Source organism: Dermacentor variabilis, chromosome 5, assembly GCF_050947875.1.
Source record: "Dermacentor variabilis isolate Ectoservices chromosome 5, ASM5094787v1, whole genome shotgun sequence".
NCBI classification, from domain to species: Eukaryota; Metazoa; Arthropoda; class Arachnida; order Ixodida; family Ixodidae; genus Dermacentor; species Dermacentor variabilis.
In genome coordinates, this window is record NC_134572.1 from 28,309,145 (window position 1) to 28,328,378 (window position 19,234).

At 46.7% G+C, this 19,234-nt stretch overlaps 2 protein-coding genes across 3 annotated transcripts in view; one reads left to right on the forward strand and one right to left on the reverse strand.

Moving 5' to 3' along the window:
• The window catches only part of LOC142582383 (uncharacterized), a 196,728-nt gene extending 186,570 nt beyond the window's left edge, over nucleotides 1-10,158 (reverse strand). The window contains exon 1 of the mRNA XM_075692037.1: nucleotides 10,045-10,158. The gene's annotated coding sequence lies outside the window, so the exon portion shown is untranslated. The remainder of the gene's footprint in view (nucleotides 1-10,044) is intronic.
• Nucleotides 1-19,234, forward strand: part of LOC142582382 (galactosylgalactosylxylosylprotein 3-beta-glucuronosyltransferase S-like) — a 159,417-nt gene that overhangs the window by 131,946 nt on the left and 8,237 nt on the right. Inside the window, exons 1-2 of one of the 2 annotated variants that reach the window (XM_075692034.1) lie at nucleotides 10,492-10,598; nucleotides 16,157-16,245. In XM_075692034.1, the coding sequence (XP_075548149.1) occupies nucleotides 16,170-16,245 (76 nt within the window). In that variant the 5' untranslated portion in view covers nucleotides 10,492-10,598; nucleotides 16,157-16,169. Of the gene's footprint in view, nucleotides 1-10,491; nucleotides 10,599-16,156; nucleotides 16,246-19,234 lie in introns of those variants that run through there. The other variant, XM_075692035.1, reaches the window with a different exon arrangement.

Consider the following 19,234-nt stretch of genomic DNA (forward strand, 5'->3'; position numbering starts at 1 on the left):
GGATAGTCTACCAAGTTAACGAAACGTCCATGAAAGCACCAAGACGTAGGCGGCTGTTTCGTGACCTACATGACACCCATGTCATGACATTCATGTCGTGGCTTATCATTTATGTTCATCACACAAGCATCATATTACGCAAATTTTAATAACAGGACGTAGGCGGCTGTTTCATGACCTACATGACAAGCATGTCATCACCTATCATTTATGTTCGTCATGCTCTCGTCATACTATGGCAATTTTGGTACATACCAAGTAAACGAAACGACCATGAGAGTACCAAGACGTAGGCGGCTAGGTAGATAGACAATGTCAAAGTGGCAAATGTTCGCCAAGAAATGCTTCGCATTTAAAGGGCTAAAAAACAAAACTGCAGACTACATTCATGGCACACAGGGCATCTAGGTGCCGACAGCAGCAACAAACAAATCATCACAAAGACAGTTTCAAAAGAATTTTAGTTTTCTCTGAGTCTTATTTCTGATCACTAAGTGTTCTGTTTTACTTAATATAAATGTATGCTCTACATAACCCTTCACTACACAACTTTTATATTTCTCTACAAATCATAAATGCTTTGCATTACAGCTACAACTGAGTATATAAATTTGTCAGCAATTTCATAACATTAAATGCACAATGCAATTTGGTATCTGTTAAACCGCCACATCCTGCAGACACTACAACAGCATGTATGCACCTAGCGATGCTCACGCCACTGTTGACATCGCAACTGCCACCGCGCACTCCTTAAGTAACGCACATGCTGTGCACCGGTTGTGCCAAACATTCCAATGACATTTTTGAGCAGCCCGCCCTCTCAAAAAATTTCCTTACAACATTCTAGACCCTCTGTTTCGGGGCAGACAGTGTGGTATAGGGTCGCCATTACTGTTAAGCTCACTGCTACTGCTGTCATCACTTTCATCACCGCATTCTACGTCCCCCTCAGAAAGCCGAAAGTTGTGCAACGCCACACATGCCACGACAATACAGCCGCACGTTCCAGCTCGTTTCCAGTGCAGAGAGCGGAAACGGCTCTTCAAGAGCCTACTACACCTCTCCACTATGGAACGCATGGCAACATGTGAGGTGTTGTACTTCCCCTCGGCTGTCTGCATTGGAGGATGGCCGGGAACCGGGCTCGGGAACCACAGCTGTAAGGGTTAGCCACTCTCACCTGCATGAAAATGGAAATAGTGCATTGAGTACAGCTCTGACGAGTTGGGAGGTGGACTTCGGAAGGTAGAGTTCAGAGGTTGTGAGTTCCAAGTAAAAGGACGGTCGATCATCGATCGATAACGTCATCTACCAGGTGACCTACATTCAACATGAGAAATGCCGTAAGCGTCTCTGCGCATCCTTATTCCTCGACGTTAAAGGGGCGTATGACAACGTTACGCATGAAGCCATCCTCTCTGCTCTCGCAGAGGTAGGAGTGGGTGGTCGGATGTTTCAATGGATACGGAGCTATCTATCCATGTGATCCTTCTTTGTAAGCATTGAGGAAGGCCATACTTCTCTACATTATAGCTACCGCGGCGTCCCCCAGGGCGGTGTACTTAGCCCCGTGTTATTATAATCTAACACTAATTGCTCTCCTTGAGCACGTGCCAACCACAGTCAGGCTATCAATGTACGCGGATGACATCTGCATATGGACATCTGCAGTAACACGCCTACAGTTGCGAGCGAGAATTCAGAGAGCCGCCACACAAACTGCTATCTACCTCCGTAATCGAGGCCTGGAAATTTCCTCGGAGAACTGCGCACTAGTGCCATTTACGCGCAAACCCATGGCAAACTACAGTGTAATAATAGATGGCCAAATAATACGACGGGTCCGATCGTACAAGTTTCTAGGTGTCATAATCGACAGGGACTTGTCATGGAGCCCACACATATCATACATGAAAAAACGGTTGACAAGCATCTGCCACCTGTTCAAGTTTTTCGCTGGCAAGACCTGGGGAATGTCGCCTAGTGCCATGTTACAACTGTACAGGGTGCTTTTTCTAGTATTTCTGCGATACATTTTGCCAGCAATAAACAACACAGGCAAAACGAATCTACGCACAATACAAAGTCTTCAGGGTCAAGTGCTCCGGATCTTTCTAGGCCTGCCTCAGAGTGCTTCAACAGTGGCTACAATAGCAATCGCTAGAGACCACCTTGTCAAGACCCACATTGAAATTGAAGTACTCAGGACCCATATAAGGCATGTAGCCAGAACTCATCGTCACCATTTAGCCTCTCTACCAGCGGACAAGCCACACACATCTTTCAGCCGGACGATGGACGAAGTGCTTCTCTTGCGGAACACATCTCGCCCGTCTCTGTATTTTTCTGGACTTCTTACTGCACCTGTGGGGTCTACCGCCCCCTCCATCGCGGTGATGGATGTACAACACCCCGAGGATCCTCCCGGTTCCCGTTCACCGGCGGACATCGGTTCGAGGAAGCGAGGAAATACGTCGAGTGGTAGCGAGGACACAGAGCTGTACTGCGCATCAGGTGACGAGTCCTCGGAAGACAGCTTTCGACTTGTCCAGTACCGCAAGGCCAAACGAAGAATTATCAACTCATCTTCGGCGTCCAGCTCGAACACTGTGAAAACAGCTCCTCAGCGATGGCCTCACTCCATCCTGTTTGTGCCACAGAACGCTACCGACAACCTGCGCGTCCTCAACAGGCAAGCACTCTCCGTGTATCTAGAAAACACCGTGCCAAATGAGATCAAGGATGTTAGGATAAATACTAGGCGAAACATCCTGGCAATCGATGTGATGAACCCGAGTGCACTGACCATACTACAACATGTAACGCAGCTGGGAAACATCAAGGTCCGATCCATCGTGCCAACGAATGGTGCCACAATAACAGGAGTCATCTATGACATTGACAATGCAATATCTAATGCAGACCTCCCAATCCTCATAAAACCAGCAAGCGAACACAACGTGATTGTGCATGTTGGTCGCCTCGGCAACACACGTTGTGTGAAGATAACCTTCAAAGGCGACTGCCTTCCACCCTACGTGAAGGTCGGCCACTTTCGCCACCAGGTTCGACAATTTATTCCAAGACCAATGCAATGCTTCAATTGTCAGAAGATTGGACATGTGAAGGGTGTTTGCCGTAATTCAGCCGTGTGCCCTCGATGTGCCGAACCCCACTCAGAAGACAACTGCAGCGCAACCACGTTCAAGTGTCCTAACTGTCAAGGTGATCACTGCGCCTCTTCCAAAGACTGTCCCCAGATCAAGAAAGAGTTCACCATTCTTAAGCAAATGGTGAGAGACAACTCTACCCACAAAGAGGCCGCTGTGAAAGTACGGCGAAGACGACGTCACCGACGAAGGTCTTCACGGCGGAAAACATCAAGCTTTCAGGAAAAGTCCCCTCGTCAAGCATCATCATCAGCGGACGTTTCCAGCACTCCGAACACCAATGATGGAAGGGAGCAAACTGCCAGATCTCTCTCCACAAAGGAATGGCCGCCACTTCCGCGTACAAGACCGCCAGAAGAGCCGCAGAAGAAGCCGCCCCCAGTACAGCAAGGTGCTGTATCCGAGGAGTCGCGGAAAACAGATGAGCAAGTGATAGCACTTATTAGGCCTTTAATGAATGCCATTCGCGTGCTGCTAAGCAACATGCACACACCGTCTGCCAGAAGTGCGCTTCAAGTACTGGACGCTCTGAGTCCGGTGCTTGCAACCCTTGAGTAGATCATGGCTCCACAGCCACGGTCTTTTAGGGCAGAGGTCCGACAAGCAGCTATTTTTCAGTGGAATGCCCGCGGACTCAGAGCGCGCCTTTCGGATTTCCGTCGCTTCGTGTTCGCCAATATGTTTCCCATTATCGTCATTTGCGAGCCGAACTTATCGAACAACATCAGGCTTTCTGGATATGAATCATTTATGTCGTCACCTGTGTATGAAAACAGTAAGGTTTTGGTGTTTATTCGCCGTGACCTCACCTACACTCATCAGCCTGTACCACCTAATGACAGTAATCAATATATATGCCTAAACGTAAGGAAAAAGAATCTGGCCTTCACTTTTGTAGGCGCCTACCTATCTCCGTCAAGTCGATTTGATTACAAAAGACTACGAGACATCCTTTCCTCAACTTCCGATCCCTGGGTCATCACTGGAGATTTCAACGCCCATCATACACTCTGGGGAAGTCCGATCATCAACGCAAGAGGCAGAGCTCTGGTATCTTTCGCCTCCAGTAATGAACTTTGGCTGCTGAATGATGGAAGTCCTACGTTTTTACGTGGCTCCACGTACAGCAGCTGTCTTGACTTGGCTTTCGTCTCACGAAGCCTAGTCAGACGTGCAGGGTGGTTTGCGGACATAGAGACGCACGGAAGCGACCATATCCCCACGTACATCAAGATCAGAGGATTGACCGCTTCCAAAATACGGGATACGATCCAAAGAGTGGACTGGCCTAAATTTCAGTCTATTATGGAAGAACACTGCGACGCCAATCCATCTTTCGACTTGGAAGAGGCAATCAAGAGCGTGGTGCAAGACACTATGCGTACTCTAACATGCTCCTCGAAACTTAATGATTTTGATGTGGAACTAGAACGACTTCGAGCAATCCGACGACGTGCTGAACGAAGATACCGACGTACGAAAACAATGGACGATCTACGGACCGCCAGGCGCACGCAAAAGAAGATACAGCGCCGGTTAGACAAGCTCGAATCGCAACGTTGGGCTGCCTTCTGTGAGTCGCTAGATCCACGCAAGCCTTTATCGCAACTATGGAGAACGGTGCGCGGACTGCGGACACTTCCCGTACAGCGATTCCCATTCAAGGCACTTGCCCTCTCTCAAAAGAGATCGGAGATTGACGTGGCAGAGGATTTCTGTGCCAGATTATCCGGCCAACTCACAGCTACCAACATTCCATCGCCTTCGAGCAGCTGTGCGCCACCACGTGATCACCGGTTGGATCTACCATTCTCGATCCACGAACTTAAGGCAGCATTAGCTTTGTGTAGCCGCACATCAGCGCCAGGACCTGACGGAATTTCCTACCGAGCTCTGTGTCACCTGGGGGAGCAAGCGAGAGGGGTTCTTCTTGAGGTGTACAATGAATCTTGGAGAAATGGCACGCTACCAACAACCTGGAAGACAAGTCGCCTTGTTCCACTGCTAAAGCCTGGCAAGTCGCCGTTGGATCTCTCATCATATCGCCCGATCGCTTTGGCGAGCTGTGTGGGCAAAGTAATGGAGAGGATGGTCCTAGGACGCCTGGAGTGGTACTTGGAGTACCACAACACCTACCCAGATGCCATGGCGGGCTTCCGACGCGGTCGATCATCGATCGATAACGTCGTCGACCTGGTGACCTACATTCAACATGAGAAACGCCGTAAGCGTCTCTGCGCATCCTTATTCCTCGACGTTAAAGGGGCGTATGACAACGTTACGCATGAAGCCGTCCTCTCTGCTCTCGCAGAGGTAGGAGTGGGTGGTCGGATGTTTCAATGGATACGGAGCTATCTATCCATGCGATCCTTCTTTGTAAGCACCGAGGAAGGCCATACTTCTCTACATTATAGCTACCGCGGCGTCCCCCAGGGCGGTGTACTTAGCCCCGTGTTATTTAATCTAACACTAATTGCTCTCCTTGAGCACGTGCCAACCACAGTCAGGCTATCAATGTACGCGGATGACATCTGCATATGGACATCTGCAGTAACACGCCTTCAGCTGCGAGCGAGGATTCAGAAAGCCGCGACACAAACTGCTATCTACCTCCGTAATCGAGGCCTGGAAATTTCCTCCGAGAAATGCGCACTTGTGCCATTTACGCGCAAACCCATGGCAAACTACAGTGTAACGATAAATGGCCAAATTATACGACGGGTCCGATCGTACAAGTTTCTAGGTGTCATAATCGACAGGGACTTGTCATGGAGCCCACACATATCTTACGTGAAAAAACGGTTGACAGGCATTTGCCACCTGTTCAAGTTTTTCGCTGGCAAGACCTGGGGAATGTCGCCTAGTGCCATGTTACAACTGTACAGGGTGCTTTTTCTGGGATTTCTGCGATACAGCTTGCCAGCAATAAACAACACAGGCAAAACGAATCTACGCACAATACAAAGTCTTCAGGGTCAAGCGCTCCGGATCTGTCTGGGCCTGCCTCAGAGTGCTTCAACAGTGGCGACGATAGCAATCGCTAGAGACCACCTTGTCAAGACCCACATTGAAATTGAAGTACTCAGGACCCATATAAGGCATCTAGCCAGGACTCCTCATCACCATTTAGCCTCTCTACCAGCGGACAGGCCACACACATCTTTCAGCCAAACGATAACTGCATATGATGAATCATTGCCAGCTTGTTTCACTCCGGCTGCGAGACCTTCGATTCCTCCATGGTGCCTCGCTCAGCCAAAAATCAACCTCGCAATACCTGGTATCTCGAAAAAAGCTGATCTGTCATCACCAGCCCTTAGACAGCTCACGCTACTATATTTGTACGAGAACTACCGTGACTCTACGCATATCTACACTGATGGATCTGTCCTTCCAAGCAGCTCCGCGGCGGCAATCGTCATACCAGCGAAAGCTACAACAATCAAATTTAAGACGACCCACGCGACAACATCGACGGCAGCAGAGCTCGCAGCGCTCTTTACTGCTCTTCATCACATTGGTGATGAACCGCCACACAAATGGACAATATTCTGCGATTCGAAGGCGGCACTGCAGTCTCTACTGTCACCTTTACGACGCGGACCGCACGAACAACTAATATTCCATATTACAGAGACATTACACCATATAAGTGATGCAGGCCACGAAATAACCTTTCAGTGGCTTCCAAGTCACTGCGGGATCAGCGGCAATGAACGGGCGGATCACGCTGCCCGCTCAGCCCATACTGAGGAGTGCCATGTCCCAATTCCTCTTTCTAGAACTGACGCGGCACGGAAGCTCCGCCTACTTGCTCGGCAGTGCACCGCGTCGCAGTGGAATGAGCCACATTTAAGAAATCCGCGACTGTACTCACTTGATCCAACATTAAGTCTTCGAGCACCCTCACAGCTTCGCCGTAGAGACGCCACGCTTTTATATCGACTTTGGTTGGGCGTTGCCTTTACTAAAGCCTATGCCTTCCGCATAGGGATGACCGACACCCTAACCTGTGACCACTGCGGCCATGAAGAATCAATTGGCCATATTTTGTGCACCTGCCCGCAGTACAGTCCACAGAGGGCATGCCTTAGCCACGAACTTGAACAACTGGACGACCAACCGCTATCCGAAAAAAGAATTCTGCAACATCGAAAGGACCTACCGTCACAGAAGAAGGCCGTGCAAGCGCTTTTGCGCTTCTTGCGATCTACCGGCCTGTGTGAACGACTTTAACTGGAACGCCTTTTGTGTGTGTGTCTCCATGTGTGCGCGTTCGTTTTTTTTTTTTTGCGTTTTCCTCTCTGTCATCTTTCTAACCCCTATCCCCCATCCCCAGTGTAGGGTAGCAAACCGGAGACTCATATCTGGTTAACCTCCCTGCCTTTCCTCTTCATTCTCTCTCTCTCTCTCAGCCGGACGATAACCGAATTTGATGAATCATTGCCAGCTTGTTTCACTCCGGCTGCGGCACCTTCGATCCCTCCATGGTGCCTCGCTCAGCCAAAAATCAACCTCGCAATACCTGGTATCTCGAAAAAAGCTGATCTGTCATCAGCAGCCCTTAGACAGCTCACGCTACTATATTTGTACGAGAACCACCGTGACTCTACGCATATTTACACTGATGGATCTGTCCTTCCAAGCAGCTCCGCGGCGGCAATCGTCATACCAGCGAAAGCTACAACAATTAAATTTAAGACGACCCAAGCGACAACATCGACGGCAGCAGAGCTCGCAGCGCTCTTTACTGCCCTTCATCACATTGGTGATGAACCGCCACACAAATGGACAATATTCTGTGATTCGAAGGCGGCACTGCAGTCTCTACTGTCACCTTTACGACGTGGACCACACGATCAACTAATATTCCATATTACAGAGACGTTACACCATATAAGTGATGCAGGCCAATAAATAACCTTCCAGTGGCTTCCAAGTCACTGCGGGATTATCGGCAACGAACGGGCGGATCACGCTGCCCGCTCAGCCCATACTGAGGAGCGCCCACGTCCCAATTCCTCTTTCTAAAACTGAGGCGGCACGGAAGCTCCGCCTAATTGCTCGGCAGTGCACCGCGTCGCAATGGTATGAGCCACATTTAAGAAATACGCGACTGTACTCACTTGATCCAACATTAAGTCTTCGAGCGCCATCACAGCTTCGCCGTAGAGACGCCACGCTTCTATATCGACTTTGGTTGGGCGTTGCCTTTACTATAGCCTATGCCTTCCGCATAGGGATGACCGACATCCCAACCTGTGACCACTGCGGCCATGAAGAATCAATTGGCGATATTTTGTGCGCCTGGCCGCAGTACAGTCCACAGAGGGCATGCCTTAGCCACGAACTTGACCAACTGGACGACCAACCGCTATCCGAAAAAAGAATTCTACAACATCGAAAGGACCTACCGTCACAGAAGAAGGCCGTGCAAGCGCTTTTGCGCTTCTTGCGATCTACCGGCTTGTGTGAACGACTTTAACTGGAACACCTTTTGTGTGTGTGTCTCCATGTGTGCGCGTTCCTTTTTTTTGCGTTTTCCTCTCTGTCGTCTTTCTAACCCCTACCCCCCATCCCTAGTGTAGGGTAGCAAACCGGAGACTGATATCTGGTTAACCTCCCTGCCTTTCCTCTTCATTCTCTCTCTCTCTCCACCGAACGGCATCAGCTAAAAAAAAAAGTTAATTACAAGCATGTGTCATTTTGGTATTTAGACCTTATAGGAATATTGCGCGTAGAGTCGTAACGTGCGGAAGTGGTGAATGCGCAGCATTACAAACAAACTCAATTCGCTTTTATATACATCGCTTAGAACGTACCCGACTCATCAAAAACAATACAATAAAATATGAAGAACACATCTTATTTCCAAGCATTTTCTTATTATTGGGCATTATTTCCTCTCCTCAAGAGCACGAATACACGGGAAACTGCGCGTTTCCAAAACAAACTAGCTTCGCGCAACGCAATGGAACGCTACGTGCACAGAGATGGCCACAATACAAGCTCTCAGCCAGACAATTCTAGACGTTCGCAAAATCTTTTCTACTCGCACTCAAGTGAAGTGCAGAGGTGCAAAGGCTATTTTCAGACGTTCAGAAGACAGAATTTTCGGGTTCCTGATTTCTGTGCTCCTCAGTGTTATCTTTGGCGCGTTTTGCCTGCGCAAGCAACAGACTCTCGTGTTATCACTATTGGAAATCGCTCGTTGCGTTTTCTACATGCGGATGCACCGAAAGAAAGTATATGTTGTGGAGCCATAGAAAGGCGTCACAAACTTGTCTGACTAAAATTCAGTACACGCTAACTCTTATTATGGGCGAGATGCTTTTTGCCAACTGCGTCAAAACGCCAGGCGCGGCGAGTGTGCTCCAAAGTATCCCCAAAAGTAACGAATACAATAATGTTGGGAATCAAAGAATGCGTCACGAACTTGTCCCAGAAAGGCTCAGTACACCCGAAACTGCATCACACTGTCGAGCTGCTCTTTGCTAACTGCTTCACAACACCGGGACAGGTCACTATGTGCTTGAAGAGTACCCAAAGAAAGTAACTAAGTAATTACAATTGCAATTAAGAGAGAGCATAATGAACTTGTGCCAGTTAGATTGTCTACACTTGAAACTAACTGCGTCACAAAGCAGGGAGCGATGAGCGTGCCATAAAACTATCGAAATAAGTTAAAGTAAGGTTGAAGCCCGTAAACAGCGTCGCAAAAAACACCTACCAGAACTAGTCATGAACTCAAATTAACTACCTCAGGACGGCCGAGCTGTTTTTCGCTAACTGCATCAGGAGTTTCGGTTCTGCGCCGTAAAGACCTAAATTGCTTGAAGCGTGTCGCAGACTGTCAAACAAAACTTCTCACCTTGCCGCAGTGCAGTAGTGCAGTGGTGTCGTGTCGAAGTGCAGAATGAAAGCGAGAATATGCCGGGAGCCTAACAGGCTGCATGCAAAAGAGACGCGTCGCCGAAGAGCTGAACTTCACATACGCATGCGTATCTGGCGCATGACGCATGCATCTGGCGCGTCTGGTGTGCCGTTGGCTTGTTGCTAGGTGACGCAAGAAAAATAAATCGTCAAGTTCATTTATATGCCAACCTTTTTAGTGTTAGAGGGAAAAAATAAAAAAAAAATATACGTTGCAAGTTTATTTTACACTCTTTTATTTTCCGGTGCTCGCGTCAACTAACGGATGGGGCGAAGGCTAGGTGTGACGTGCTTCTATTGCCAGTTTTCGCCCGAGTGTCGCCTCTTGATGAATTTCTTTCTCTATGCCTAGACCACGGTGTTAGTAGCGGTGGCCCAACGACCACCGCAAGCGCGTCGCCGCACCTCTCGAGTTTACAGCAGTCGCCAGGTGGCAAAAGGGGTTTGCGGGCTCAAAGAAGCACATCGCGAGCATTCCCTGTGCTGTAAAAGGTCGGTAATTATCGCCTTTTTTCTGGCTTTAAAACGTTGTTTAGGATTTTAATAGTTTGTAGAGGCTGTCTGTTGGCCTTGCCCACAAGAGTAGGCACGTCTAGCTCTATAGAGCTTAAAAATTTCTTATCGGTAATCTCGACAAGACTTACACAGAACCCCGATCGCAAGAGAGGCGAATGTATTTTTCGGGAAGCGTGAAAATTCTCACCGGCGCGTGTACAGCGTAAAAAAATATTTGTTTTTCGCATCATTTCACTGTGCACTCGCCAATTCTTAAATTATTGTTCAACTCTCTAAGAACAGAAAAAAAAGTGTGGGAAATAAAGGAACAAAAGAATTTATTGGCACTTAACTTGCGAATACAATTACGCTATGCTAGAAACTGAATACTTTTTTTCAAAGTTGCAGAGTACAATTAACTAAATGCGCCAAGATGGCGCAATTAAGCGCAGGAAAGTACAGGAACACGAAATCTCCTACGCCTTTTGTTGAGACGGGCTGCTTCAAACCTGTTTTGATAGCTTCCTTAGATTTTTTCTCCAGCGCTTTTCGATTTTTTTTTTCTTTTGCTTACTGGCACATTCTCATTGATACGTAGCAGTGCAGTAGATGAGCCATAATCGTTTCCTTGTGATCAGAGCATGCAAAGCAAACGTATTGATATATATATATATATATATATATATATATATATATATATATATATATATATATATATATATATATATATATATATATATACGTTTATATTGGTTAACACGACAACAGTACTTTTGGGAAAACAGTAAATACTCTTTCTGCATAGTCGTACATGCTAATAAAAAATTTTTATTAATATTGTAGTAAGGAAAAAGAAACAGATGTACGTATTGATTCTGAACATATCAAAAACATATTCATTTCAAACGTGATTCATTTGACAATGACGCATTAGTCACCGTATAGTTCTCAGAACCAATCTGTATCCAGTAAAATGAGGAAATAAAACAATCAAATAAACAAGGAATAAACGACGCGTCTAAAGTCACGCGTAAATCCGCACGAAAAGTCCGCTCTAAGCGACGGTAACTATTCAGTGTGATTGAATATCTGGTGTACGGCACTACGATGCAGAGCTCTTTCTCAAACGTCAGAGACGTAAAAATATGGTTTGAATTCTCGCGACGTCCGCCGGCTACGTAGTTGCAAGTGCGGCGGAGCGGAGAAACGGGCCCAGGCTGACCCCTGCTGCCACCTGACGCAAAGCGGCGGCAACTCGAGATCCATCGCGTATTGCGCGGCGCATTGGCACAACGACGCTGTTTGGCCACCGTGGCCTAGACTGCCCGCAAAAAAGATCGCTTTCAAGATAAAGCTCGCGCCACCGTGCGCGGCGGCGCGGTGCTGCCGAAGTACGACGCCCTCCCACCTGCCTCCTCTACCCGTCAGTTCTGCTCGCTCGACGAAAGACGGCGCGCTTCCTGCCCTAAAGGGCTTTATCCTCCCCACGTCCCTGCCTTAAGTGCGCGACATTGAGCCGCGATCATCGGCTCACCCTCGCAAGTTTTCACTCACCCATACAACATACCGCGCGGCGACGGTGTTATCGCCCTTGCACTTTTTACAGCACATTGCAGAGGCGCCGATGGTGACTGGAGTGTTCATATGATTGCCATCGCAATAAAGATTAAAAATATAATAACACCTTAGGGTGTACAACGAGAAGAAAGGGGGTTTACCGAGGGGCTCGATTTTTATTAGTCATATCATAACAGGCCAACAAACACTGACACCAAGGACAACATAAGGGAAATTACTTGTGCTTAATAAATGAAACAAAGAAACGATAAATTAAGGGAAATTAAAGTGGATGAAAAACAACTTGCCGCAGGTGGGAACCGAACCCACAGCCTTCGCATTTCGCGTGCGATGCTCTAGCAATTGAGCTACCGCGGCGCTGTTTTCCCATCCACTTTCTTGGGTATTTATGTGTTCTAATAGAACCCTGGGAGTGTTAGCCAGCACCACCACTCACAGACCTTGGCGGCGGACGTGGGACGTCCTTTTTGCCGCAGGCGTCACGAGAACGTGATCGTTTTGGGTGAAGGCAAGTGGTCAATAAGCCCACATATGCTACCTGAAGGCATCAATCTTGCCGGATTCGACACCCTCGTTTTGTAATCAACGAGAAGAAAGGGAGTCCACCCAAGAAAGTGGATGGGAGAACAGCGCCGCGGCAACTCAATTGGTAGAGCATCGCACGTGAAATGCGAAGGCTGTGGGTTCGGTTCCCTCCTGCGGCAAGTTGTTTCTTCATCCACTTTAATTTCCATTAATTTATCGTTTATTTATTTAATTTATTAAGCACAAGCAATTTCCCCTATGTTGTCCTTGGTGTCAGTGTTTGTTGGCTTCTTAGGGTGTACAGACACTCGTACTCACAACAATGAAATAGAAAGGAAACATAACAAAGGACAATCACTGAACAAAAACTATGTCAAAAGCCATTTCGATTATTGTCTAAGTGAATGCGAACCATTGGTTTCCGACACGTGCTGCAAATATCGAATGAACTAACGTCCTTCCCGGGAAACGCTCGCTGGAGGATCGCCACTTGCGCGGGTCGTGACACCCTGATGACATAGAATCGGAACCAGAGGCAGTCGCGTACAATTTGCATTGCAAGAAATTTTACTTCTACACAGTGTTCTTGAAAGACGCGTATCTGCAGAGGCTTTGCACTCTTCCGCTTGACACTTTCGTTATCTTTCTTCTGATAGCTTTCACAATATGTTTCCAACTTCATTTATTTAACGTTCATTTGCAGTCATGTCGATAGGATTGAGAATCCACTGAAATGCAATTTCATCACCGCTAGTTCCTGCTACTTGTGTCAGTTCAACAATTTTCCCGATTACATTACTCGGTCACCTTAATTGCGATACAGCAATTGTATGGACACTCCTGGCGCATTTCTGTCGTGGGCATCAGCGTCGCCGCCGTCGCCGTGAGGTTCCGCATAAAGTTCAAGGGCGATAAAATCGTCACCGTGTGCCGTATGATGCATGTGCGAGTGAAAGCGTGCGAGGGTCAGCCGGCGAACGTGGCTCAATCTCGCGTGTGAGAGTGAGGCGGGCCGGTAGCGCGCCCTCTTGTCGCGCGCGAGGCACGGAGGTGAAGCGAGGGAGCGGGCGCGTTCTCCTCCAGCGGCTGCTTATTATGGCGCGGCCGTGCAGGCGCCGTAACTTGAAAGTTATCTGTGACGTGGTGAAAGCGCGCGCCATCGCCGGCCTCATCTTCAAAGCGATTTGCTATGTTTGCAGAATGTGTGTAGTGCCGGCAGCTTCGTATGCGTTGTGCTTTCGACGTTTCGTTCCCGCTGAAACGACAGATACACGAAGGTCAATTTGATCGCTGCTGCTGCCGCGATTCCTCACTCCAACATTTTGACAGCGACTTTCCGCGCTCATCGAGCGATATGTGTTCATGTTGACGTGTGCTCGCGTGACACTGTATTTGTTAATTTAGTTAAAACACGTTGGCGGGCTAGTTGGTTTAAATCCATGATAAAATGTATAAGCGCGACTGAACGAGGACGTAGAGAGAAACAGACACAGAGAGAGCACGCTGTTTGTCTCTGTGTCTCTGTTTCTTTAATACAATGTTTTTGAATACGTGTTTTTAATACAATTTGGCGTTGCACGGCTGTGCTAAGAGAAATCTTTTTTTTTTGCATATGCCGTGTCTTCTAGACTTTTTCACTCCACTGTACAAAGCGCTCTTGACAGATTTTCTGCGTTAGAGCACTCCGGTCCTGTCAAGCACCCGGAGAACAAATCTCAGAGTGCTTGAGAGCATGCAAGCTCAGGCGCTTGGAACATGTCTTGGTCTACCGCGATGCGCTTCAACAGCCGCAACAAATGCCATTGCCAGTGAATACCCCATCAGTAGGTATATCGCCACGGACACCATAAGAAATCATCTTCGTCACCTTTGCCGACTCTAGTTTTAAAGTATGGCTTTTCTCTCGGAAAGTAGACCAGAGGCAATTTTTTCGGGCATTGTAGCCTTGTACTGATCCTGTCTTCCATCCGATTTTACGCCTGAAGCAAGATCACCTTGTCCTTTGTGGTGTCTCCGACAGCCACAAGTGCGGCTTTCCATTTCGTCAGTTGGAAAGAAGGCCGGCTCGTCAACTTGTGCCCCGAGTCAGGCCGCTCTAGATGTACTGCATGATTCATACTCCAATCGAGTTTATATTTATACAGATGACTCTTCGACTCTAACCACCTCTAGTGGTGCGATGGTCATTCCGTCGATGTCAATGTGCAAGAAGTTCAAGATCAGCCACGTCACAACATGGAAGCGGTCCGACGCAGCAACAGCCACCAAATCACTGGGCTATCTACTGTGACTCAAAGGCAGATCTACAATATCTCTTTTCTCTTCTGCGCTGCGACCTATATATAGCAGAGATACGATTATGCTACCATCAAGCGGCGAACAGAGGTCATGACAATATATTTCAGTTGCTCCCTGGGACTGCAACGTTCCTGGCAATGAAAGTGCCGACAAAGCTGCATGTGAGGCACATGATGTATGCGAAAGCACCACGAAACCAATGTCGAGAACGGATGCAGCGCGGCACCTCAGCGGTCTTACGCATATTATTACTCTAAGAAAATGGAACACACCGGAGTTCACCAACCGGCGCCTATATGCCATAGACCTGCATATGACACTGCAACTTTTACCTCGTTGTAACCAACGGGAAAAAACGCTACTGTGCCGCCTGCGAGTAGGAGTTCTTTTCACAAACGCCTACTGATTCCTAATGGGAATGGCGGTCAGTAACGACCAAATATATCCTGTGTGACTGTCCCACATACGAAAATGAGAAGAGTGCCCTTCGGGCAGTTTTGGGGCACTTAGACGACCGACCTTTCCCATAAGAGAAGATTATGGGTCCGTGGCCTTGTGCGTCTGCTATGTACAAGGCCACAAAGGCACTGGTGCGCTTCTTGAAATGCACCAGCATGTGTGACCACCTGTGACGAACTCAGCGATCAAGGCTTGTGTCTGTAACAGCGCGATTTGTGGACTGCTTTCTTCTTTATCCTCTTTCAATCCTCTTTCCCCCTTCCGCAATGCAGGGTAGCTTACCGGGCTCATTCTGGTTAACCTTCCAGTCTTTCCCTTATGACTTCTTTCTCTCTCTTGTGGCATTTTGCGCATTTTACTGTATCTGCACTATTTCTGGTACCTATAATGAGTCAGCTTTTTTTATTGTTCATGTTAAAATGTTTACTTCTGGAATATTATCTAACATTATGTGAGATTTGTGATAATAGGGGATGCGTTCAAGTACTACCAACGTGAAAAGAGGTAAACAACTCCATATATCAATGCCTACATCTCCCCGTCTATTGATATCAATAAGAAAGGTTATCAGGCTTAAGCTACCTGGTGTTCGTCGCGGACTGACTGTTTACACCGAGCTAACAATCTCGACGCTCACATCCAGCGATCACTTACTTGTGCATTTGGGTGAACTTATCTTTCCCTGTCTTCCACAGGAGCGGTTCTGTGATGGCGTCACCACTACGAGGAAGGATGCTGCTCGCCGTTGCTGCCCTCGTGTGCGCAACACTCCTTTTTCTATGCGGTTAGTGATTATCGATAGAATGAAGGGAAACAGTATATACTTAAATATGCGTTTTAGGTACGGATGCGTTCGCATCTTCTGGAATTACACGCATAATGTTCTGCCTTAACAACGATCCGCACTTGGCATTTTCATGTACCGTTACTAAACTTGAATTTCTCTATAATGAATTATCCGATGTACATGATCTGTTCACTATGCGACAAGCTTTGAACAGTGCGAGCTGAAATAAATGAACAAAAATCCGCAGTCCCGCCAGTAAAACGGGCGCACAATCTAATGCAATTTGTAGAAAACGCTGCCGGCGAAACAGAGGGGCCCCACTTACTATTTATTAAACTTATTTCCCTTTTTTGCTGTGTTTTTATTTTTACCATAGGTTGCGAAGTCAATGAAGTCAGGTTGAAATATTAAGGCATATAATGTTTGGTTGGCTCACCCTGTACTCGTGGTATTTTTGTTTGCAGAGATCACACTACTTTAGTGTATTTAGTGTATGACATCTACAGCTAGTACGAAGCAAATTTAAAACTATCAGATCAACAAAAGAGGCCGCAGAATCTTTTTTTTTATTTTTTGCAGTAACTACGGTTTTATGTTGCAATCACGCAAAGAAGGCAGTTTTTGTTTATATAATCTATAAATAAATGACGGGCATATTTTAAAGCAACATTCATGCAAAGCGCCGTCTCCTGTATGCATATCAGTGTGAGTATCTCCGACGCTGGTGCGCCTACAAAAACAGGCTCGACCAGGTGTCTCCAACCCTCATATATTCCTTATGCACGTCATGCGCGACGCGCACAAATTAATATCGAACGGTCCTAAATTCGAGAATCTACACGCACTGCACTAACAAAATGAGTTCGCGTTTACACACAAAACACTTCCAGTCTCCAGAAAACAAATTTTAAAAAGAAGCATGCGCAGTCAGAAAAAAAATGTCGTATTGCCTTCAGCCACGGACGGTTGCCGGGAATTTTCGGAACATACGGTAAAACCACTGAAGTATGCTCAGTGTCTGAGTTTAAGAGCATTATAAAGGAAAGTAAAACGTAAACACGCGTTCTTGTGGCACTGTTATTACTTGCGGCAAGATTTAGAGCCAGTACTGACGAACGCACACTAAGCTTTTATTGCCATGGGGCGGTTCTTTTGACATAAACCCACACGCGAGCATAAGTGCGTTATATAGGCTCTCTCATCAAATGCCTGGCACTAATTCGCAACCAGGATTTCACGCGAGTTAAACGGGGCATGAACTCATAAAAACGTCTCAGCGTGCATTACAATCCATTAGTGACTGAAGTCACTCAATGTTTTCGTTCGCTTTTATAGCACCGCGGCACATGCTGCAATGATACGGAACGCCAAGTGGCCAAATCAGCGAATTGATCTGCGGTTAGCGCGTTTTTCTTACCTTAGTTTATTGAACTTTGTAAAGGTCATAGCACGTATAAAATTGTAGCATCAACTCTAAAGTAACACGCTATGCATTATTTTTTTCTGCTTCAGCAGTTATCACTGATACGGCTTACAGAAGCACAAATGCCGTTTTCACTAAGTCGTCAAACAGGTGGAAACGTAAAGCTTCAATTTTTCAAAAAAATTTTTTTCCATTTTTCTCAACTCATGCAACATATCAGAGCCCTTGTAAAAAATAATACTTCAATAATTCGCTCAAGTGGAACTTCATTGTTTAAATGCGCGTGGTTTCATTCAAGTATGTATGCCGTCTAACAGAAGCATTTACCCCTTACACACTTCTTTTCATTTGGACGTTATGGGCGAAAACTAATTGTACTCTATACATGTTGCTTCTTTTTTATACTATACTTATTTTATAAAAACGCCATGAACGCAGCGAACATGGCGTTTTTCGAAGAGGCGGACATGCTTTGTCGCGTGTGTTTAAAAGAAAGACTGATGAATATGTGTTAACCTTTCTATAACAGCATTAAGGACAGTCAATTATATGGAAAATATGGAGGCCGTCATAGTTAAGTGCACCAATATTTTCTTTATCTCGAAAATTGCACTTAATTCAAGATATTCATCAAGGAATTTCAACGCTCAATCCAAGCAATATCGAAACCCAGCGGTCCGCACTGCTACGACAGACGGAAGCGTCCCGTGACCAAGCGTGTGACGAAATTTGAATGATGGTGTGTCGTGGCATGTACGAACCCGACACGTTGTGGCAGATGCTGGCCGAACAAAACGTGCCCTCAAAGAACGGTATGCGAGTGTGCTTGCATTCCACACTCATCTGGATGCGGCCACCGCGGACGGGATCGAACCCGCGACCTCTAGGGCAGCAGAGCAACGCCGCAGCAACAGGACCGCGCCGGATTTAATTTTAAATGTCGCCTTGTCGATATCTCTAAAGCCCACAGACCTGTTAATAACGTTCAACGGCTTATTAGATTATTTTTTTATTTAGAATATTTGGATTACCTCTTCTTGGTATCTGCCTTTGGTTGCGGTTTCACTATTGACCATTCCTCCAGAACTAGTATGGCGCAAGTGTCATAGGATAGTGAAATGTATTTACACACGGATACATCGTACTTCTCATTGCATGTACCTCTCGTCATCACTGTCCTTAGAAAACAACGTGAAACATCACCTGTTTCTCTGCTGCATTGCTGAGACGACGTTACACCGCATGTATCGAACCGCTTTACAAAAGCTTCGTTTCGCATAGATTATAATATTTTAGTCGAATCTGCGAAACAGCAGGCATATCTCTTTTTTAAATTGTTCGTGCAGTTCCGGAGCACTGTCGAATTTCTCTGCAAAATAAATTAATGTGGTTTTTCCGTAAATATTCTTCAATTATGCAAATGAACATGAAGCGGTTTGAAACTATTGAAACCGTAATTTTTGCACTCGGTAGTTGAAACGGAACTGAAACTTTCTTTGGCGAAGCAGAACGAAAGCCAGAACGAAAAAAAAATTTCATTACGGCGCTCTGGTTTACAGGATA